At 33.0% G+C, this 24,899-nt stretch overlaps 1 protein-coding gene across 3 annotated transcripts in view; it reads right to left on the bottom strand.

The window, feature by feature from the left end:
* The window catches only part of LOC126738062 (uncharacterized), a 52,769-nt gene extending 31,671 nt beyond the window's left edge, over positions 1–21,098 (bottom strand). Inside the window, exons 1-6 of one of the 3 annotated variants that reach the window (XM_050443257.1) lie at positions 20,861–21,098; positions 16,286–16,485; positions 16,063–16,224; positions 13,800–15,242; positions 8,461–8,714; positions 4,522–4,758 (exon numbers count right to left, since the gene is read on the bottom strand). In XM_050443257.1, the coding sequence (XP_050299214.1) occupies positions 4,522–4,758; positions 8,461–8,714; positions 13,800–15,242; positions 16,063–16,224; positions 16,286–16,480 (2,291 nt within the window). In that variant the 5' untranslated portion in view covers positions 16,481–16,485; positions 20,861–21,098. Of the gene's footprint in view, positions 1–4,521; positions 4,759–8,460; positions 8,715–13,799; positions 15,243–16,062; positions 16,225–16,285; positions 16,486–20,669; positions 20,721–20,860 lie in introns of those variants that run through there. The other 2 variants (XM_050443408.1, XM_050443333.1) reach the window with 2 other exon arrangements.
* Positions 21,099–24,899: the final 3,801 nt, after the last annotated feature.

The following is a 24,899-nucleotide window of genomic DNA, read 5'->3' as shown; positions in this document are numbered from 1 at the left end:
TCCGATCGGCTAAAACCATATCGTGATTTTTTTCTATTGTTTTGGATGTAGAGACCTCGACTGGGCGTCCAGAACGTTCGGCATCTTCCGTGCTTGTACGGCCACATCGAAATTCAGTAAACCACTTCTTTACCATGGAAATGGATGGTGCAGAGTCCCCATAATATTTATCAAGCTTAGCCTTGGTTTGAGTGATGGTTTTTTTCCGTAAAAAATAATGCTTAATGAGCACACGAAGTTCACTTTTTTCCATTTTCTTCTCAAACGCTCTCAACGCTCTGCTATCAACAGCTGTCAAACACAAACTAAATGACGCAGCTTGTTCAAATTTTGACAGGCGTCAACTGACAGTTCTCTGTTAACAGGAGCAGAGTTGGCATTTCCATTAAAGGGCGGGAAATTCAAAAAGTCACGGACTTATTGACCCGCCCTCGTAATAAGTCGTAAAGAAAAATTATAAAATAAAGATAATAAAATTCTAATAACAGAGTTAAAGTTAGTAGGCGTCTTAGAATATTGATTACACTAGAATCAAGAAGTTTTGCATTGAGCACAACATCTACCCATAGGGCAGAAGAGATGTTTTGTCGATACACATGATTAGTATTCAATGTTGTCAGTGATTACTCAATTTTAACAGAAGAAAATAAACTGATATAATCCATTATTGTACTCTGTACTGTATTGTAAACACAGATGTATTCTATGCTGCCAAGTTGCTTTTTTTTTCTTGAACTTGTTCGTTAAGAATATTTTTTTATTATGCAAAGCTTTTTGATTAGCCTCAAAGTATATAGTATAATTAGTTAGTAAATGTAATAAAATTTTAAAGAGTACATTTTTTAGCTATTACATAATACAACACATTAAAAAAATATTTGGTGGATTAAGAAAAATATATATTGTATGAAAACTTGGAAAATTGATTTGACATCACTGTCTAAGAGGTTGTGAACTCAAACACCTCGCCTATGGTTTGCAGCTAGACTTATTCTAGGCATTCAATGTATTAAGATAGGCGTCAAAATCACCAACTATACAAGTTTCTGTTCAACTTACAATTTAGCTAGAAAATCAAATTCAGCTTTCCCCAATACCAGATTTACTGTACATTGTTCTATTTACACAAAAAAAATAAGGCATCAAATTTCCTTTAACAATTAAAAAATTTAAAAATTTTAACGTTATTGTGCTCTCTCGCGCACAATGACAATTATAATATGTTTGTATACAATTGAGTGTATACAATTAATTATATTATTGCTTTTGAATTTGAATATCCGCTAATCCTAGATCGAGTATTTTATTTTTAATACCATTTCTTTAAAAATGTCCCAAATTTCTGATTTACATAAATAAATTGGCTTTCAATTTATTGGGTTATTCATCAATTCTCTTTTTGTTTTAAGATCCTGATTATTTCAGTTTGGCCTATATTTTATTTTTTAGTTTAAATCTTTTTCTCTCAATATTTATCAGGTTTTTTTAAATTTTGCAGAGTCGTGTATTACTTAGTATAAGGTATTTACAAATGAAAAAAAACCCTTCAAAAACAGTATTTACAAATGTTGAACAAAAATTTGCAAGTTTTATATTTTGACCAATGAATAAATAGTTATTAGTTAGAAGTGAATGAATAAATAGTTAATAGTGTGTATTCGATGTTCGGTGCAGAGTAGACGTGTTTTACACGGCTCCTAAATTACAGCAAATATCTACAGTTTATTGCAAGTTTAAAAACATAAAAGTTCTCCAGAGTGATAGGCTAGCAAGACAGAGTTAATTTCAGAGAAAAAAGTAAAGGTAATTAGCTGTAATTAACATAAAAATGCCTTTAACCAAAAATCAAAAAGACGATATTAAACAGTGTATATCTGAATGTTTATACGACAAGAATTTCATAGCGACCTTGGCCACTGCAATTGCCGAAATTATTTCGAAGTCATTCTCCGACAAAATAGATAAACTACAAGCAAGTCACCGATCTAAACACAAGATTGGAGGAAAGTCAAAATGAAGTTTGAAAATCAATTAGCTCCCTATAAAACAATTAAATATAAACATAGAAACCAGCCAAGGTGTACTTATGCTGTTCAATGTTTTATCAAGCGAAAGGATCAGGCTTATAAGAACTTTAAAAAAAAAATAAAACCCCTCTAAATTGGAATTACTATAAATACATTAAAAACGAAACTACTAGTGTTATAAATAGAGAAAAAAGAGCCTACCTAGAACACTTACTAGAGAATAACAATGGCAACGGAAAAATTTCATGGAAAACTCTCAAGAATCTTAATATTTTAAACAAAAAGTCCGGTGATTTCCCGGTTCCAGTGACCATTCCCAACAATCTTAATAACCCGCATGAAATAAACAACTTTTTTCTTCAATTTTCTCAACTTGAACCACCAGATCCGGACTTGATTTCATTATATACTACTAGTACGGCAAAAAACTTTATTGAGCTTTTTTCTTTTAGATTGACGGATGAACAGGAAGTTTACACTGCCTTATCATCAATAAAATCAAATGCCGTTGGTCCGGATGGTCTTACCAGTGAAATGCTAAAATTATGCTGCCCTCAGATTCTAAATATTTTAGTTAATATTTATAACTCGTGTATTCTCGTATCTGAATTTCCAGACTCCTGGAAAATTACTAGGGTTTTTCCGTTGCCAAAAACCAAAAACGAGCCCACAAACCTTTCAGAATTAAGACCCATATCCATTTTATCACCCTGCTCGAAAATATTTGAAAAAATCTTAACCACTAGAATAATAGAACACCTGAATAAACACAATATCCTTCCCTTGAGACAATCGGGATTTAGAAAAGGCTACAGTTGCTGTACAGCATTGTTGGACGTGGTTGATTCAATAATGTCAAATATAGACTCTGGAAACTCATGTGTTTTGATATTGTTAGACTCCACAAGAGCGTTTGATAAAGTAAGCCACCAGGTCCTGTTCGCTTTGCTATTGCACATTGGATTTTCACAGAGTGCTGTCGATCTAATTAAATGCTATTCATCTAATAGGGTTCAATATGTAGAAACTGATAAGGGATGTTCGGACAGAGGGTCGCTTCACTGTGGTGTTCCACAGGGCTCCGGACTATCCCCGTTACTATTATGCATATACACTTGTTATCTCACACATGCCCTTGAACACTGTATTGACTATAGTTTTGCTGATGATAAACAATTATTATACTCTGTCACACCTAATAGCATAGCACAAACTCAACATAAATAAAGATTTGAATCAACTAGTTCGAAACTCAGAAAAGCACCACTTAAAATTAAACCCTTTAAAAACTAAAATACTTGCTTTTGGAAAACAAAAAATTGACTTAGAAAACCAACTTAAAATTAATTTAAATAACTCAGAGCTTACCTTTGAAAAAAAATCTAGGAATTTGGGGGTAATTTTAGATACAGATTTAAGATTCAGCGAACATGTATCTGCGTGTGTACAGAGGGCGTATGCAAATTTAAAGTTGTTATATCCACATAGGCGTGCACTAAGTCAAAAACTAAAATTAACATTGTCAGATGCTCTTCTGTTAAGTCACTTTAATTATTGTGATGCACTGTATGGTCTATGCCTAACCAAACAGGATAGGGACAGGATACAGAGAGTTCAGAGGTCGTGTTTGCGGTTTGCATTTGGCATAAGGAAGTTTGAGCCAGTAATTCACAAACTCAAAACTTCGGCCGGAAAATCGCCGTACATTTCACTCCGCTGTCTTATTCCACAGAATAATATTTAATAAGTCCACCATATTTGTACAACAAAATAAAGTTTAGAACAGATGTTCACAACTTAAACCTAAGGTATAGGGGCTTAATATCTCCTCCTTTCCATAAGACTGCCTTGTTTGCAAGATCTTTCTCTTATAATGTTTACCTATTATACAATCATATTCCTCTCGAAAAGAAAATACTCACGCCAACAAAATTCAAATATCTATATAAAAATAACTTGCTGACACCACTAAGTCTTGTTGTTTTTTGTTTATCTTTTTTTTTTCATACGGTATAATGTACTTGTGTTTTGGGTAGGTACCAACGTCTACTATAAGTATAAGAACTAGGAACTATTAGAATTTTTTAGGTAAAAACATTGTTGTAATTTACTTATGTTGAAATTATAAAACTACATACTACTTATGATTTGCTATTGTGTTAACATTGAATCTATATATTAATTTAATATTCTTTGTTGTTAGTTACAGTTACAAAATTTTTACGGAGTTTATTCAATATCAGTTTTACTGCCTTAAACTCCATTTTGCAGTAATACATTTATCATGTATGAAGAATGTATACCAATAATGCATTGTAAACTTGTACTATTACTGGCAAATAAATTTATTTATTATTATTATTATTAAATTAAAAAGGTGGATTTAGATTGGTCTGTCATGTCTTAAGAGACCTTATGTAGTTCTTATGAAGTATTTTGATTTGTAAATATTGTGTATGCTATTTTTGTGCTTCAAAAATGATTAAACACGTACCTATTGATATCCGACGATGCCAGCTCCCAACTACTATAGATATACTGCCAAGTTTCCAATAATATCAGCTTAGTAAAGGCATTATAATAATGATTAAAGTCTTTAAACTTTTTCGGAATTCTTTTTGCAGGTGGATTATTAATCGGTGGACTGATATCAAGTTCACGTTGTTCGCTTAACCAATTCGGTAACCATGTGACCATTATTTTGATAATATCATCCAAATTGCTTAAACGCCTAAAAATTAGGATTTTTGAATTGCTCAACACACTAAGAAATCCTTGAGACATTAAAATAATCTCAATTTGGTTATACAGGCTAAAAAATTTATAAAATTTGATCAAATTCTGAAAGCAGTTTAGTTTATAAAAAAAGGTTACCCCTGACACCCAATTAGAAAATCATCATTTGATTAGACTGGGCCAAAAAAATCGACCATTTTTTTTTTGAAAAATATATCGAAAATATTTCGTGTTCAAGATGACAAAATTAAAATACCGTGAAGGTTTGAGCCCTTATTATTATTGTTAAGATGCTTATCATCTTAAATTTCATTCTGCTCGATTATAAAGGCAAAAAAACTATCTGCACATATATTTATAGGAAATTAAATTCCCTACCCAAAACCATTTTTTGAATAATTTTGCCGGACGAACCTTTTCCGAATAATCAAGCTTTAAACATTAATAAATATGTTTTACATTTATCTGTTTTATTTTGAAGTTTTCTAACTAACGAACAAATAAATATATAGAAAAGAACAACATAGATTTTTAGAGAGAATTTAATGCTCTACAGAAAAGGTGTCACGTTTTTCCACAAAATCACTCTTTCAAAAGTTCACAATTTTAGTAATAGTAAATATTTAACTTAAATTGTGAATAACTTTTGAAAGAGTGATTTTATATAAAAACGTTAAGAGAACTTTTTGTAGAGTATTAAATTCCCTTTAAGAATCTATACAGGGTGTTACTTAAAGTTATATCATCATTTAAAAGGGACATTCCTGGACCGATTTTAAATCAAAAAGTCCATATAAATATGGGTCCTAAAATGCTTAGTTTTTAAGATACAGGGTGTTAAAGTTTTATTTTTTTTTTATCGTTTTTAATAATTTTTTCAAATACGGTTTAAAATATTGAACTGAATTTTGGCACAGGATATTATGGCATAAAAACATATTTTTTAGATGTTTACCTACTTTTTTTAGCAACCAGTGGCGAATTAGCTATGATGAATTTTTAATACAATTTTACAAAAAAAATACTACGCCATTGACTTACGAAAAAAAATATGATTTTATCTTAATTATCAATCAATTATAAACAAAAAATTCCTCCATGATTTTTCCGTAAATCTTACCGTTTGGGTGTAATCGTTAATTAAAAAAACGTTTTTTATGCATAAAATGCATCTTTAAAAATTATGGAAATAAATCAAGTTAGCTTTGCTCGTTGCCAGCAACTGTTTTTTTGTTGTTGTAAACATTATGACACTGACATTAATGATTATTTTTGATTGTGTTAAGTTTGATTTTATTTTCAGTTTTTATTAGGTACATTTTTCAAATATTTATTTTCAAGCTATTTTTTACAAACTGGTGAACAAAAAGCAACAACAATTAAATACAATACATACATACATAATTTACAACAAATGTTGGAAATGACCACCTCTTGCCTCTATGCAGGCTTCTGCTCTTCTTCTCATAGAATCACGAACTCTTTCGAAAATTCCAGGCGTGTTTCGTATAGTTTCACATCCATCAATAATTCTATTTCTTAGTTCTTCTAATGTCACAATTGGTGTCTGATAAACCAATGTTTTTAGGTGTCCCCATAAAAAAAAAATCTAGGCTATTTAAGTCAGGTGATCTAGGTGGCCAAAACTGTGGTCCTCCACGGCCTATCCATTTATTTCGGTAGACTCTATTTAAATGCTCACGAGCCAATATGCTAAAGTGGGCTGGAGCACCATCATGCATAAACCAAAGTTGTTGCCGTAACCGAAGAGGAACATCTTCGAGAAGCAAAGGCAAATCATTTTGGAGAAAATTACAATAATTCTGTCCGTTAAGGCGTCCTGGTAAAAGAGATGGTCCAATTAAATGATCGGATACGATACCGATCCAAACGTTTATTGAAAATTGTTCCTGAAAATGTGTCTCTGTAATCGCATGAAGGTTTTCTTGAGCCCAGTAATGATTGTTATGGAAATTGATTATTGCATTTCTGGAGAAATTAGCTTCGTCCGTAAACAAGATGTTCGCACCAAATTGAGGATTTTGAGTTACTTTTTGGAGATACCATCTACAAAATTGCGTACGCGGTTCATAATCTCTAAGAAGCAATGCCTGAACCCTTTGTATGTGAAAAGGATCAAGAATCCCTTAAAATTTCCCATACCGTCTTGTAGCAGATGTTCAATACCATACCAATTTTTCGTATACTTGTGGTCGGATCCTCTTCGACTGCATGTAGGACAACCTCTTCAACTGCCGGTGTCCTAACTATACGGGGCCTTCCCTCGGCAGAATTAGCCTTAAAACTCCCAGATTCAGCCAGACGACGATGAATGTTTATAAATATTCTTCTATCTGGGACAGCGCGATTAGGATACCTTTCTTGATACAAACGCCGCGCCTCCATGGCATTACCATTGGCAAGTCCATAAAGGAAATGCATTTGCGTCATTTCCAAATTAGAATAATCTACCATTTTTTAACTAGTACAATTCACGTTTTAAGATCCAAAGGGTACTAAAAACAAACTGTCAAGAATAATCACTAACGCAAGCAGTGTCATAATGTTTAAAACCACAAAAAACAATTTCTGGCAACGAGCAAAGCTAACTTGATTTATTTCCATAATTTTTAAAGATGCATTTTAGCATAAAAGACGTTTTTTTTTAATTAACGATTACACCCAACCGGTAAGATTTACGGCAAAAGTCATGGAGGAATTTTTTGTTTATAATTGATTGATAATTAAGATAAAATCATAATTTTTTTCGTAAGTCAATGGCGTAGTATTTTTTTTGTAAAATTGTATTAAAAATTCATCATAGCTAATTCGCCACTGGTTGCTAAAAAAAAGTAGGTGAATATCTAATAAATGTGTTTTTATGCCATAATATCCTGTGCCAAAATTCAGTTCAATATTTTAAACCGTATTTGAAAAATTTATTAAAATCGAAAAAAAAATAAAACTTTAACACCCTGTATCTTAAAAACTAAGCATTTTAGGACCCATGTTTATATGAACTTTTTGATTTAAAATCGGTCCAGGAATGTCCCTTTTAAATGATGATATACCTTTAAGTAACACCCTGTATAGATTCTTAAAGGGAATTTAATACTCTACAAAAAGTTCTCTTAACGTTTTTATATAAAATCACTCTTTTAAAAGTTATTCACAATTTAAGTTAAATATTTACTATTACTAAAATTGTGAACTTTTGAAATAGTGATTTTGTGGAAAAACGTGAGACCTTTTCTGTAGAGCATTAAATTCTCTTTAAAAATCTATGTTGTTCTGTTCTATATATTTATTTGTTCGTTAATTTTAAGTTAATTTTAATTTTAAAGTTAAGTCCCTTTTAAATTATGACATACCTTTAACACCTTGTATTGTTCTTTCCTATATATTAACTTGATTATTCGGAAACGGCTGTTCTGGCAAGTTTTCGAAGAAAGGTTTTTTGTAGGGAATTCAATTTATTATACGTGCAGACATTTTCTTTTACCTCGATACGCAGCTTTGGCACAAAGATCCAAAAAAAATTAAAAATCGAAATTTAAGAGGGTAAACTTTTAATTATTAATATCAAGCCCACAAACCTTATTTAAAAAACGAATAGGGGATATTTTGGGCTCACTCTACATTTGAGATTAGACTAAAGTTTCCTTCCCAAGATTATTTTAAGATGTATGCACTGTACCTGGGTTGTCGCTTCTTATAAGAATCAACATCCCAAATATTCGGCTGTCGTCCATAGAGATTCGTAGAATGGTGGATATTAGAAAACTGGGGAATTTGTTGTTTGTAATTTTTAAAGTCTTGGTTAGTTTGGCCTTGGAGTCGTGGATCAACGCTACTTAGCCTTGATATTGCCTCAACATTTGAGGTAATATGAGTGCTATGCCTTGTATTTGCTTGAATCTGATCTTCCCTTGGATGTGTTTTCTTGGGAATCTATAGAGAAAAGAAAAAAGTATAGGTTAGTTTAGTTAAAATATGATAGGCTTATAACTTAATTTATGATCACTGTACTTCAAAAATATATAAGTTTTTTAAGCAGTATGCAAAAACAATTATTGTTTTTTTTTATTGGCCTTGTGTCGAGTAGGGGAGACCGGTGTCGATTGTAACAGGTGTCGAAAGTAACACGACCGACAACAGCGCCACCTTTTTATTTTTATGGAAACACGCGTATGGGCCAAAGCAAAATGCGGTTCTGCTGACCCGTAATTAGTTTGAATATATCTTTCGTGCGTGCCGTTCGTTCTGTATAGGCAAATTTTTATAGCGGTTGGCTGTGTTTTCGTAAATAAACAGAAATGTACACTTTACTTTTAAAGGTGTCAGGTGTCGATTGTAACACGTACTAAGTAACATGTTACAATTGACACCGTAGTACGTGTTAAAATTAAAGTTGTTTTTTAACTTTATGCCGATTTTATTTATTTATCTGTTGACTCCTTATATGGCAAAATTATTTGTTGTCTTATTGTTATAAGCCAATACGACAACAAATAATTATCAAGTCTCTTTTAGAATATTTAACGATTTCTTTAAAAAATATTTTCTTCTTTATAGTCATAAAAAATGGTGAAAGACTAAGAAAGAGCCCAAGAAAGACCGACAGAGGACTGATACCTAAAGTTATTTATGAAGAAGCAGCAAGAAAGGTTATTGATAATGAGCAGTCTGTTAGAAAAGTGGCTAAAAGTTATGGAATGTGCGGAATGTGCCATGTTTCATTAAATCGCTTTGTAAATGCTCTACGTAATAATTTACAACCTAAGGTGGGGTACGATCCTTACAACAGGGCATTTACTGTCGAGCAAGAGTCACAGCTAGTCAAATACTGTGAAAAAACTGTCGATTTGTACTTTGGCCTCACTACACGGGATCTTCGTAAACTAGCCTTTCAGTTTGCATCTGCCAATCGGCTTAACTATCCTCAAAAATGGAATGAAGTAGAACAGGCTAGTGAAGATTGGCTTGTAGCTTTCCTGAGAAGAAATCCTCATTTAACACTTCGCACACCCCAAGCAACAAGTCTTGCGCGAGCCATAAATTTCAACAAAGAAAATGTCTCCAACTTTTTTGATAAACTGGCAACTGTCTTGGAAACACACAATTTTGAGCCACAAAATATTTACAATATTGACGAGACTGGTGTGTCCACGGTGCAAAAGCCAACCAAGGTCATTGCAAAAAAAGAAACCAAGCAAGTAGTAAGTTCTTATAGGATCAGTAGCAAGTCAGGAGCGTGGAACACTTGTTACGCTGTGTGTGGCTGTAAACGCTGTTGGTAACGCAATTCCGCCAATGTTTGTATTTCCACGGTTGCATTTCAAGGATCATTTTATTAGAGATTGTCTTTTCCACCACACACTTCCCAACGTCTCCAACGACTGGATCGTGGTGTATATGGTCCTTTTAAAAAATATTTCAACAACTATGCCGATCAATGGATGAAGAACAATCCAGGAAAGCGTATGACAATATATGATTTACCATCAATTGTTAAATCATCTTTACTTTTAGCCACTACACCAACAAATATTTTATCAAGAATTTTTCAAGATTCAGATTTTTTACCATCAACGGTAACTGATAGACCACTAGATGAAACCCTACAGCAAACTCAATCTACAACAAAATCACGCTATTTCAGCAGGTAAACCTGCTGAAATAGCTGAAAGTCAATTGGAACAATCAACGACAAGAGACACTAATTCTTCACCTCAGCCAGGACCATCAACTGTCAGGGACACCACTCCTTCGCCTCAACTACAACCGGTAGCATTTATTATGCCTGATGTTCTAAAACCTTTGCCCAAATCCATTGGACCCAGACTATCCTGACGAAGAACTAATTTTCCAGCAAGATAGCGCTCCTCCGCACTATGCTGCCACTGTGCGTACATTTTTGGATGAAACCTTTCCCAATCGGTGGATAGGAAAGAGAGGACCCATCGAATGGCCTGCTAGGTCGCCTGACTTAACACCAATGGAGTTTTTTTGTGGGGATACCTCAAGTCGAAAAGGTATTTGTTAATAGGCCAAATAATCTAGATGACTTGAAAGAGAATTCGCAGAGAAGTGCGCGCCATAACTCCGGAAGTGATTGAAAATGTGCAACGAGACTTTAATGATCGCCTTGGATATTGTCAAGCCGTGAATGGCAACCATTTTGAACATCTTAATTTTTCTTCTTTTTTTATTTGTTACATGAATCGTCTTTTTTTCGATAACTGTTGACTTTAGGTATAGGACATGATGCATGAAACATACATAGAATTCCACGCGAAATTCAAAGATGAAATAAAAAAAGGTGCTTTCGTTTGAAAAAATGAAGTTGATGGTCGTAATTTATTTTTGAGCAACCCTGTATATACAAACCTCACGTACAAAAATGCGCTTGAAACTTGAAATAAAAATCGACGGGTCCGAGCGTTTTTTTTTCGAACACACCCCTGAATTTTAAATGAATTTAGACATAACTTTTAGGATGCACTGTGTATCTACTATCTAATAAGAAAGAATAAGACATTGACTCTTGAAAATTTTAGACAGGGTCACTCGTTTTTCGCCTTGGATTCCTAGCAAGGCATTGTTTTAATTTAAGACAATACAGGGTGACTCGGATAGGTGGGAAAATAACACTAGGAAAAACATAGCGAGTGTCTTTAACTAGCTTATATTTTATATCCTATGTCTAATTTTACCTATCTTAAATAATTAATGTTCTGAAATAGAACTTAGCTATTATTTTCCCGATAATAGAATGTGGTCGGTCTCATAAACATTCTATGATCGGTATAGATCACTGAAAATAATAGCTAAATGCATTTTTACAACATTAACTGTTTTGGCGATGTTTAATGAAAAAATTATATATCTTAAAAAAACCTAGCAATCATCTGATATAACATTTAATGAAACAGATAATTTCTTGACCGATATAGATTTTTGTCCAAAAACCCTAATTACCAATTAACAAGTAACAAATCTAACAAATCTATATACCACATTTGGGCGAATAATGCCGATTTCGATATCGTCTTTAATAGAATTACCATTAGTGAATTTAAATTTGCAAAATATGATTTAAAAAATCTATAGAATATCACCAGATTCTAGGTAAATCTTATTGGGCTCAAATAACCCCCGGTGGGGCATGACGGGTCTATCAGGTGACCTATATGCACAACTGCCTCTGGCAGTCCACTGTTTGACAAATTTCAATTTCATTTCTGGATAAATCCAAGAATAAAGAATCCAGACATTTTGCAGAAAATTAGTTATACACTTGTTACTCATCCGTGGATAAATACACACCCACAAAAATTATCGCATCACTAGTATTTTAAGATATTTTTGGGACAATCTGTATTTATGTATCAACTTAAAAGATATTTCTGGTTTCTTATCATAGACAAAAAATGATCGGAATTTCTAACATATTTTTTTGAAGCAAAAATGCTCGCGTAGATTATTCCTGTGTTGGCGAATGCATTGAGATCGAAAACGTTCTAAGCAAATAGTGTTATTCTAAAGTGAAAATTTAAATTTATTGTTAATAATGGATGTGCCTGAACGTTTAACAAGACATGTGACTAATGAAGAAGCCGCTAGAATCATTGCGCTCCTAGAAGATGGTCGCAGTCAAAGATACGTCGCTTGGATAATGGGATTTTAACAAAGCACCATATCCAGAGTTGTTAATCGCTACAAAGAAACAGGACAACTATCCAGACGACCCGGACAAGGCCGCAGAAGGGTAACTTCGGCAGTAGATGATCGTTACTTAAGGTTAACGGCTTTAAGAATTAGGCATACCACCTCTAGAAGACTGCAAACAGATCTGTTGGCTGCTCGTAATGTCCGAATAAAACTACAGACAGTTCGAAATAGGCTGAGAGAAGCAGGTTTATGAGCCAGAGTGCCAGCTAGAGGTCCACGTCTTACCAGAAAACATCGAGTTGATTTGATGATGATCGAGAAGATTGCAATTTGCTAGAGAACACGCAAATTGGAATATTCAAGATTGGTCGAATATTTTATTCACGGATGAATCAAGATTTTGTCTATATTCGTCAGATAGGCGTGTCCCAGTATATAGGCGACGTGGTGAACGGCACGATCAGGTTAATTTTTGTCAAACTGAAAGCTTTGGTGGTGGCTCTATCATGGTTTCGGGAGGAATTTCTTTTGAGGGTCGCACGGAGCTAGTACCAGTGAATGATGGAAGACTAAACGCTGCATGATAATGCTCGTCCACACGCTACTAGAGTTGTTCGGCAATACTTAGAAGAGGACGAGATACCCACCCTAAATTGGCCTGCACGTAGCCCGGACCCTAATCCGATAGAACATGTCTGGGACCATCTAGGATGGCAAATTCAGCAACATCCAGCACCAATAAGAACACTAGATGATCTTCAAAATGTTCCTTTTGACTTCTGGGCAAACGTGCCGCAAGAATACCTCCAGAACCTGTTTAGAAGCCTTCGAAGACGAATGGAAGCTGTAATTAGAGCCAGGGGCGGTAACACACGCTATTAGAAATTCATTGGCTTAAATAAAGTTCATTTTTTTTGTATACATACGTTTTGTACAATTTTTTTGATTTTTGTATGTTTTGGTAAATCAAAATGTTTGTCCTCTGTAGATTGAACTGATTTAAAATAAATGTTGCAAAAGTCGTCGTATTATTTGGTGAATTAATTATCAATATCAATAAAATTTAAAAAAAAGACCAAAATTTTAAAATATTTAAGAAATAATAAGTGATGCGATAATTTTTGTGGGGTGTGTATTTAAAATGTGCGAAAATCATATTATAAGCGTGCAATTTCTTACGATTATAAATGCAACTTTTTTAAATTCTATAATTCCACAATTTCAATATTTTTTTCAATAGTTTTAGGATATTTAAAATGGTTTATCTTTTGAATTCATTTAAAAAATCACCATTTATTTAAAGCGTCTGGATTATTTGTGTTAAAAAAATTTTTAATTATATTTAAAAGATAATATACTAACCTTCAATTCATTAGATGATTTAGCCCTCCGTAAATTGTAGCTGGAAACAGCCTGCGCAGGCGGTGATTGAATAACTTTCATTGTCCTCGTAGCATCAGGGCTCTTCTCACGCGATGACAATCGACTAGTGCGTCTTTTTACATTTAAGACCAACAAAGGGTCTATCCCACAATCCGAACTTTCTTTGGTTTTAAGTTCTGGACTAGTTTCGTTAGTTTCAGTAATTCTAGATGAAGTTTCAGGAACGTCTGATGTTGAAGCAAGTTCTTTTAGTTTTTTTCGTCTTTCTTCTTTTATATTCACTGCATCTTTTTTATTTAAATGAGGTTCTTTGGATGTGCTGTGTCTTCTTTTTAACTCTATTTGAACGTCTTTAAAGGTAGGTGTGGTTTTTTGCGCAGTCTTTGGCTTCTTTTTCTCTACAGGAGTTTTGTCAATTGATAGCTTTCGTTTATTAGACTTTTCAGTTGTATTTTTGATATTGTTATTATTACTAAAGCCTTTGTCACTATCCTTATCAAGTATCTTATTTCTTGGTGATCGCCTGTTGTTTGTAGGAGGCTCTATTGCTCTCACATTTATATTGTCAACCTTGTTACCTAAAGTAGACTTTGATCCATTTTCAGTTGTTGTTGATTTTGGATCATCTTGTAAAACAGCAAATATTTGCTGAGTATTTTCAAAGCCTTCACCCTCTAAATCGATAGGGATTTGATTGCAAATGATTTCTTGGCTACAAAACTCCATTTCTGCTAACTCTGTTTTAATTTTTTGAAAGACTTCGTCTCTATTTTCGTCTTCTCCTTCCTTTTTTATTTGGGACGTTTGAAAAATTTGGCTGGCTGAGAAACCTATTTCTTCATCATCACTTAGCTCTATTACAACCGAATTATCATGCCAGGTTGTGAAACTTCTTTTGCTAGGTAAGTCTATTTTAATACTTTTGTTTTTCAAAATTGGTGGCTTTTTTGGGGTCTGAAAAAGTTCAGTTTTTGAGGCCATACTAGAAGTGTTTGGTCCCTTAATGCCTTCCCTTTGTAATAATTTTGGACTCTTTGGTGTCTGAAAATTTTCACTTTTATTTTTTGAATGTGTATCTGAAGTATTGCATATAGAATCATTTTCCTTGCTGATGTCACTATTAACAATATATTGATCTAAGTCTGCCAAGAGAGAATCCAATTTATTAATAGAACTGTTATTTATATTAACATTTTTTTGCTCATTTTTTGAACTACTGTCAGTTAAAGTATTACAATTTGCTTTTTCTTGCTGGATTTTTGAACCAGAACTTTCTATAACTTTTGAACTAGAAGTTTCAATAACTTCTGAACTTTTGTCAATCCCTTGTTCATCAGTGACATTTTTTTGAACACTATCGGATATTTCACCGGAATTTTCAGGTTCATCCTCTGCTAAATTTATTGTTTCAATGTTCTTTAACTGAAAAAAATTTATTAGGCTATGAATAAGTAGAATTAATTAGGCCGGCATTTGGTAGTGTGGTTTTGACTTTCATTAGGATTACTAACAAAGAAAAAAATTTCTTTCCCTTGAAATTGTTTAAAATGAGTTTGAAATAGTAGATTTATATATAAAAAAGGGAGAAAAAGTATAGAAGTTAGCCAATTAGGAAAAATTTTGTTTTTGAAACAGAATTTCATTAATGTGATGTGAAAGTTTTATTATATGTCAACAGATCATCATTTTATTGTATTTAATTTAATAACATACTTACAAGTATTAATAATCTTAGATATATAAATTTTAGTGTCTGTCTGGAGTGTTATCATGCCTAAACTGCGCTACGGGATAATACAAAAGTGAGCTCACTTATGTTTTTGCCTGAGAAAGGTTATAATCATCGTTTTTATCACGGATTCATCTTCAATTTTGCAATTGAATGTTAAACAATAGATCTATAAGACCGTTCTTGTGCAGCACCCTTTGCTTTGTGGCATAATTGGGTGTTACATACACAAAGTTGATTATTCATTCCAGTTCCACGCCAGCCAAGCTGCAGGTTTAGGCTAGTGTTTCCATAAAGATTATAGATTTCCATAAGACCATTTAAAATTAGGCTATAGTTTCCCCCCCTTTTTAATTTAAATGTAATGTAAACTTAATAAGTAGAGACACTGTATTTGAAGCTGAGGCATTTTAAACTCAACAACTACCCATAAGAATCTCTATACATTTGTGTGTCATATAAATAGCAAAAAGATGTTGAAATAGTGGTATTTTTCAAAACTACAAATCTTACCGACAAATCATTTTCCATAACTTCAAAAAATATATGTTTATCATTCTCATTTTCACAAGCTGATAAATCTTTAAGACCAAATGATATTATATCTCCCGCAGACACCTTATATGATAAATGTACAGGAATAAGATGACCATTTACATAAGTCCCATTAATGCTCTGTGAAAGAAAAATTTGTTAAAAATAATATATCATATTCTGTGTTATTACATATACTCACTTTTAAGTCCATGATCATTAAGTTTCCTTCTCCATTAATCATTAAGGTTCCATGAGATCTAGAAGCCTTATTGGTTTTAAGGCTTATTTTGGCATCAGGCTTTCTGCCTACTAAGCAATTTTCCGATGGATCTATTCTTATTAGTTGGTTAGTGTGAATTTGTTTGAGACTCCATATTTTGTTACAAAATGCCATTTTGACTAGAATAATAACAATAACGATTTTATTAACCACAGTTTGTCTTATCATTACTAAATGGAGACAAATCACATAAACAAGACAGGAATTATTATCTGATTACTAGTGCTTAATAATAAGCACTGTTGAAAGTTAGAGTTAAATCAAATCAAATCAAAATAAACCTTATTGTTATGAACAAATATTTGTTGTTAATAAAGCAACTTAAAATTAATAAAATAATAGAAAAACATTAAAAAAGAAATGTATACAAAAAAAGGAGGAAAATCAAATCACATATGTAAAAAATGATTTCTGAATAAGAGCAGACATGGCAATGGGTAGTTGCAGATTGCCCTTCTGTCGTATTACATATCTGGAGTCCCTGCCATATATTTATGCCGATTTTTGGATCTGATGCTAGTAACTTTCAGTATATATGCACAGGTGACTGTCTTCTCAAGCAAATAAAGGGTGGCAGGAATCTTAAGGTTTTGTCTTGCAAATACACGTTAGGGCGCTCTTTTGCAATACGAAGAGCAACTGGATAAGACAATTGCTGTCATTGCCCCAAAAACAAATACTGTAGAGAAGACGAAACTTGACAAGGGCAATATACACAGTCCTACCCATCTTGGGACCAAGCTCTTCAGTTGTGACCCTAACTTCAGAGCAACCAGGTGGTATTTTACTGGCAAGATCAAGTACATGATTAATAAATTTAATGTTGGTATCAAGAATGACACCAAAAAATCTGCTGCTAGAGTGTTCAGCAACTTGATTACCGCCAATGGACACATTCCAAAGCTTACCCCTAAACGTCCAGATTTGGTTTTATTGAAGTTCAATGATAGACTGTTTAAGTCAAGTGAGTTCCATATCCACTGGAGGTCCATCATCAGATTGGTCAGATGCAAGGTCTCACTATTTGACCATCCCAAAGAATGGGGGTGTTATCGGTAAATAAGGTAATTTTCCCATTAATGTCCAGGTTTGTAAGATCATTGACATACAAAAAAAAAAATTTGTACCCAAGACCACCACTCTATCTCAGAGTCCACAAAAATTCACTGATGACAACCCTCCAAATAAGAACAGAATCAGGAATGTGCTATGTCTCTAAAACTATATCAACAGAGCTTCAGAAGCAGAATCCTATGGCTAACACAATGAAATACCTTTGGAAGATCACAAAGGCATGTCGCAGAAACACCACTGCGATTTTTTTGATTAGTTAAAAGAAAATTATAGGTTAGCATAAAATAATTCACATAAGACATAAGTAACATAGGGGTTAATTTGTATAACATGTACCAAATATTTGCCTTTAACAGGTTTACAAATCATTTCAAAGAAGTTTATATTAGGACACACCAAGAGAATATTGCCAAAAGCAACTGCCAAAAGTTCAGCAAATGCTTTCTTGTCATAGAATATTACAATTCTGTAGACAAAGTTATACTAAAAATAAAGTCAAACATTTAAATCAAAAATATTTTAAGTAACAAGGCATTGAAATATAGGCTAAAATCCAGATGAAACACTAAAAAAAAAAATATTTTAGAAAACAGGTTACAAAACAAAAAATAAATAATCAGTTGTGAAAAGGACAAATTATAAACTAAGAGCATGCAAGCTTAAAAAAAAATTTAATATCTTCAATCTAGTACTAGTTAATATATTTAGGAAAGCAGGAAAGAGAAACCAAAGTGCCAAGGGATTAAATTCTGTCTTGGAAAAATTCACTCACAGTATAGTAGGATTTGCTTAAGAGAATATTTTTAAGTTTACTCTTAAAATTGTAAAACAGTTGGATTTCTTCAATATGTTTGGCAGATGATTAATAGATCTTCCTGGCATTGTATAAAATGGCATTTCCTGTAAGAGCTGTGTGGGGAATGGCTGTCAGTAAACAGCCTCTCTGCCTTGTATTGTTTACACTGGGTGCTAGATGTCTAGACTTTTGTATAATAAACAGGATCTTTCAAGAATTAAAAGAGAAGGTGAAGTCAGAAACTTGTGCTTTAGAAATAGGGGTTTGCATGATTCCCTTGGATCCACACCACATATTACCCTAAAAGCTCTCTTTTGCAACACAAATATGCAGTGAAATAAGCTGATTCATCAGGCGCATTTCCAAAAAACTATACCATACCCCAAGTGAGACTCAATTAAAGTAAAGTAAGCCATGCAGGCAGTTGCAAAATCCAGGTTTTTAGAGACAATCAAATCAAATCGTTTATTTCCATCGACATCATAACAATGTATAGAAATTGTCAATAAAAAACAGCTCTACAATATTAATGAAAATAGTATAAAATTATTATATTACAATACTCAATGTGTGATGGATGATCAAAAAACAAACAACCTGATGATAATCTATCTAATATTTCTTATGTGGCTTTTGAAAATTAAGTTTTTATCTATTAGGATACCAAGAAATTTAGAAACATCACTACAAGTGATTTCATTATCATTTAAAATAACAGCTCAGGTATGCAATCAAAATGCATAATGTTTGTTTTAGAATCATTAAAGGATAATAAGTTACAATTACACCAGTCCTTAATATATTGAATATCACAGTTTATGGTATGCATTAAAATGTCTCTGTTAGGATGCGTCCATAAAATGGTTGTGTCATCTGCAAATAAAGTTACAAGTCCTTTGATTTTGGTATTTACAATGTCATTAATGTATAATAAAAACAGGATGGATCTGTTCTGATGGAACTGTTCTGTGCAGAACATCAGATAAATTGTGTTTCAATTTTGAATCAAAATTTCCAACCTTTGCAATTTGCTGCCTATATGATAAATATGATTCAATGATGATTCAAATGATTAAATATGAACATCTGGTTCAGAAGTTTGGGGCTATGGGCCTTGGTAGGACTTTGGTCAAATTTTGTGACAGTTTTTTGAGTGGTCGCACACAGTTGGTCAGGATAAGTAATAATATTTCTAATGGTATTGAAGTATCTTCAGGCGTGCCTCAAGGTTCACATATTGGACTGGTCTTTTTTAACTTGTTCATAAGAGATTTGAGTGATGTTATTGTTCATTCAAAACATCTTGCTTTTGCTGATGATTTTAAACTATATAAAGCCATTGAGTCATATCTTGATGCTGAGCTACTTCAATTGGATTTAAATAGTGTAGCTGAGTGTTGTAATAGCAATAGTCTGGAACTGAATGTAAAGAAGTGTGTATGTATTTCGTTTGGTCGTTCTAATAAAATTATTAATTATCAATACACAATCAACAATAAGGAACTCAAGTCAGTTGATACAGTTAAAGATTTAGGTGCTCTTTTTGATTCCAAGCTAACTTTTTTGCTGCACATTTTGAATAATATTAACAGGAGTATGTGTAGTTTTGGTTTTATCACTAGAAATAGTGTACATCTTTCACCTTATTGTTTCAAATTAGTTTATTACTCTTTGGTACGTTCCATGCTTGAGTATGCATCTGTAATTTGGTCCCCTTATTATGATTCTCATATTGAATGCCTTGAGGCTGTACAAAGAAGACTCTTAAGATGCCTTGCTTATAGAGCTGAAGTTAATATTTTTCATAATTATTACATCGACTATAATGCTATTAGTGTCCAATTTAATATCCCTAATCTTGAAGTCAGACGGCATTATTCTGATGCTTTAACATTTTATAAGATCTTAAATGGTTTATATCATTGTCCTACCCTTCGAAGCAATTCCTTTTAACACCTGTCAAAGAAGGATCAACTCTTCTATGTTTCATTTACCCTTTCATTCGGCCAACTATGGGTTTTTTTCTCCACTGACTAGGACCTTGCATTTCTTTAATGAAAATAGTTTGGATCCATTTTCCAGTGGCTTACGGTCATTCAAATCAAAAATAAATAATCTTACACTTTAACCTATGTTTCTTGAATAGTGTTAAGTTTTTAGCCCTGTTGATGATTGTTTTTTCAGTTTTATCTTGGTATATTTTTTTTTGTAATTCTAGTATTGTATTTATATTGTTATATTGTTTAGTATTTTGTATTATCTATTTTGTTTTTGTAAACTGGCTCTGTCGTATATTCAAATAAATAAATAAATAAATGATTCAAACAAGAGAAAAGTTAGATAGAACTCCTGATTTTATTGCCACCGTTCATGAGGCCATAAAACTCTATTACAGTTACTGTTATTAATTGGTGATAAACGAAATCGGTATACCACGAAATCATATCCTCAATGAAAACTGAAGCTTTTGGTGTTGCATGTGTTGACATTTAGTTAAGAGTCTTCAGTTAACAGCTTCTTAAATATAGTAGGCAGATTAGTTCAGATGATTTACAATATTACAGTCTTAAAAAAAGGAACTAAAGGCGTCAGTTTTAAATGTCTAAAATTAGATGAAAACTTACCAAAAAAAGAAACAAACCAAAGGGTTATCCTAACCAAGGTTACATTCCAGAACTAGTGGCAAGAATAGTTATGTTCTTTTATTAAATTAAAAAACATACAAATGTAAGCGACTTAGGTTGAGATAAATTGTTAAATAATAATAACCATGATTTTTAATAAAATTCTAGGGGATAATCATAAAGAGGCATAGTTAAAAAATCATAAAATCGAGTTGTTGGTTCGTTTGTGTTTTCAAATTTTGACTTTATTGACAGACGACATTGTGTCTATCTCTTGGCAATTCGAACCGGTTAGAACCAGAGAGAATCTACGAACACTTCAGAATTCACCATTAATTCACCGGTTGTATTAACCGGTTAAGGAAAAAATTTTCGGTAGATCTCAGGTTGCAGTTCGGCTACTTAAACCGATTTTAAGCAGATAGCCATAATTTATTGGTAATTATCGCCGTTATCCTTGGTTTTTACACGCCAAACAACTACATTAGCCGGCCACACACATGCAGAGTTCTCTGCATACTTTATCTAGAACGGTCAAAGTCTCGAGACAAATACGTAGGTTAGTGTGCGAGCGCCGCGCCGATCTTGATCCTGCACAGACTTGTCTGCAGACTTTGCAAAAGATACATTTATTGCAGAACCACAAACGTACATAGTGTTCTTAACGACTTAGTCTCTTGCAATTTAATAAAATACAAACATGAGTGAAAATATTGATACACGGTTTATGGGAAAAGAATTTCTGTCAGGATTTATCGAAATATGTAAAAGTCATCCGACATTATGGAAAACAAAATCTAACGAATACTCAAACAAAAATTTAAAGAACAGAGGTTATGAAAATTTGGTGGAATATTCGAAAAAAGTCTATCCTAAGGCAGATCGTAATTTTGTTTGCAAAAAAATTCAAAATTTGCGTGGATGCTTTTGAAAGGAACTGAAAAAAGTATTCAATTCACAAAGGACAGGGGCAGCAAGCGATGATATTTACGAGCCCCGTTTATGGTACTTTGATCTTCTGCTCTTCACAAGTGATCAAGAAGTACCGGTACAAAGCACTGAAAGTGAAGATTTGGAGATACAGAGGCAGTCACAAGAAAGTGAAATTGAAATAGAGCATTCAGAAATAATTGAAGATGACGAAAATACACATAACTCAGTGGAGGTAAGTAAATCTGTTTCAAATAATAAAATACATAGAGAATAATTGTTCACAACATTTATTTCATATTATCAATTAAATATCTATTTTGTAACTAGCAAGAAAGAAAATATCTACTATGCTTTACCAGCTTCGATCATTTTATCTTGCCAATCACGTTTTCCTTTATTATTAAAATATTCGCAGTATTTATCTCTATTATTCTTAGCTTCTATGGATGCTTTACCATGTTTCCTTTTTGAAAGGGAAACCAGTTCCACATCTTTTGACCGCCATTCCCCTTTTTCAGTTATATGTGTAGTAAGATTTTCTTTGTCGGCAGCTGTTGCATAAGACGGACTACTTCTTATTAAAAAATTATGTAAAGTGCAAGCTGCTAGGACTATTTTAATTATGTTTTTTTGATCCATTGCCAAACTGGTGTGGAAAATCCGAAAACGGGCGGCAAGTAAACCAAACGCATTTTCTACCACATTTCGTGCCCTAGACAATCTATAATTGAATATCTTTCTTTCATAGGTTAAATCTTTATCCGGATAAGGTTTTAATAAATTATTTTGTAGAGGGAATGCCGAATCACCAATAATAACAAAGTTTAGATTTTCTTTAGTTTCACTGTTGTCTGGAAAACCTAAATTGCCTGTAAGCAGTTTTTTATAAAATGAAGTCCATTCGAAAGCGGAACTGTCTGACAATCTGCCTTGCTTTTCAACGTCCACATAAATAAACTCGCAATTCGCTTTCACTAACGCCATCAGAATAACGCTATAAAATTTTCGCACCTGTTCTTGGTGGTGGTACTATTCGGATATGCTTTCCGTCTAGGGCTCCTGCACAGTTAGGAAAATTCCATCGGGATTCAAAACCGGATGCGATACTTCTCCAGTCTTCTTTGCATGTTGGAAACTGAAAACAAAAGTTTATTTAAGAATATAATAAAAATTTTCTAATCTACCTCTAGTTATTTCAAATTAAAGTCAAATACATTTTTTTTTGTTTCAGATATCTTTCCGCAAACCGTCGTGTCATAAAAAAAATCAGTAATAGAGAAACCGCTGGTAATTAAAAAAAAGAAACTATCATTTCAAGAAAGTCAAGTGGACTTCATGAGAACATGTACGCAAGTTTTGAAACAAAATACTGATACGCCGCCGCCGAATGAATTTGAAGCTATCGGGATTAATGTCGCAGCTAAGTTAAAAAAAATGGACGCCATGCAACAAATTTTAGCAGAAACACTAATCAATAAAATACTAACAAAAGGATTGTTAAAAGAACTATCTCGGTCAGTAGATATAGTAGGTACTTCCATCATAAACAATACTTGGCCGACAAATGAAATTTCAAGCAACTTAGGATATTCATACCATTCCAGTACTCCTGTAACTACACCATCTCCTCAACCAAGCCCTCAGTCATCTGTTATTAGCAACGATTTAGCTGCATATTACGCTGAGAGTGCTCGAAGTATCTCAAGTCCACAAGATATTTAGATAATAATTTGAATATTTTGTTTGTATTAATGAACAGATTAGAATGTTGTATATTATTATATTTTTAGATTTTCTAATATGTAATGAAAGTAAATTTCTATATTTCGATACATACAGAGGATTAAACATATTTTTTTTGTTTATTGAATTCTAATAATAAAATTACTTCCCTTTAAATATTCTTGCTTTAATTCCTCAAAAATTACAGCACATGTTTCCGGTATAAGGTATCCTAATGCTTGTGCGGATATTCCTACAGAATATTTTAGATCTTCATAAGATCTCCGTGTTGCTAGAAATTGAAGTGTGGCTGTAAGACGTTGTTCTGGAGAAATTGGGTCTCTCGTAGCAGTGTGCTGTTTTGTTAATCCATTTTTTACCATGGATAATAATTTACCAAGAGTTGCACTATCCATTCTTAAATCATTTTTGAAATCCATAGGTTCGTTTTGTTTTATTTCTCTTAATAATGGTACGTGGCTTAGAGACTCTCTTTCCAACAACCATTTTTTGACCCATTTGCTACGTTTTCTAATAGTACGATGTTTAGTTGCCATAAGAATCATACCAGACATAGCTAAACACAGTGCAATCTTTTTCTTATTGCTAGGCATCTTCCCTGTTCACACATACCTATAAACACAAAAATTAATAGCCTTATTTACGATCGCGTTCTCTCAAAACTTTTGCCGAGGGCAAACAAACTTATTTTCAGGCATAGTCTGCAGATAATTGTACTGATTATATCCACTAACATACGGTTTTGTCTGCAACATATTAAGTCTGTCAGATTTGTTCATAAATATGTCTTTACGTTAGTGGTAACGAAAGTTTTTACCTCTGACATACCAAGTCCGCCAAAAACATACGACTTGAACCGCGACGGATTAAATCTCGAGAGAAGTCTCTGTGTGTGTGGCCGGCTATTGATGTCATAAGAGACTGAAGATTGAAGCATTATATGATGAGATAGATCTATATTTTTTTTAGACATTTTATATAATGTGGTTTAGCTAGTAAGCCGGCCCCCACTAATAGTCGGCCACTTAAGTGGTTTTTTAATAATAACTTAAGTTTGCCGATAAATAAAAACAGAACTCTTCTTTACCAAACAATTTCTATCCTTCTTTGACCTTAAAAAGTCAAAACGCTCGCTCTTGTATCAAGTTTTAGAATTATAATTCCCGCCAAAAATCCCCGTGTTTACGAGTTCAGCTCCCTTAACGGTTATTGAAACTAGTGTAGTGAAGTGAACTAGTGAATCTGTTTTTGAAGGTGGTAGACAATGGTACAGTGAAAACATCTTGTCGGACTTGCATTGTCTTATTTATTTAATGTAACACGACGTTTCGGTTGGTAAGTATCTCCAACCGTTATCAAGTGT

The sequence above is a fragment of the Anthonomus grandis genome, chromosome 1 (genome assembly GCF_022605725.1).
Source record: "Anthonomus grandis grandis chromosome 1, icAntGran1.3, whole genome shotgun sequence".
NCBI classification, from domain to species: Eukaryota; Metazoa; Arthropoda; class Insecta; order Coleoptera; family Curculionidae; genus Anthonomus; species Anthonomus grandis.
Note: the sequence above shows the minus strand (reverse complement) of the source record. Positions and strands in the feature narration are given on the sequence as shown.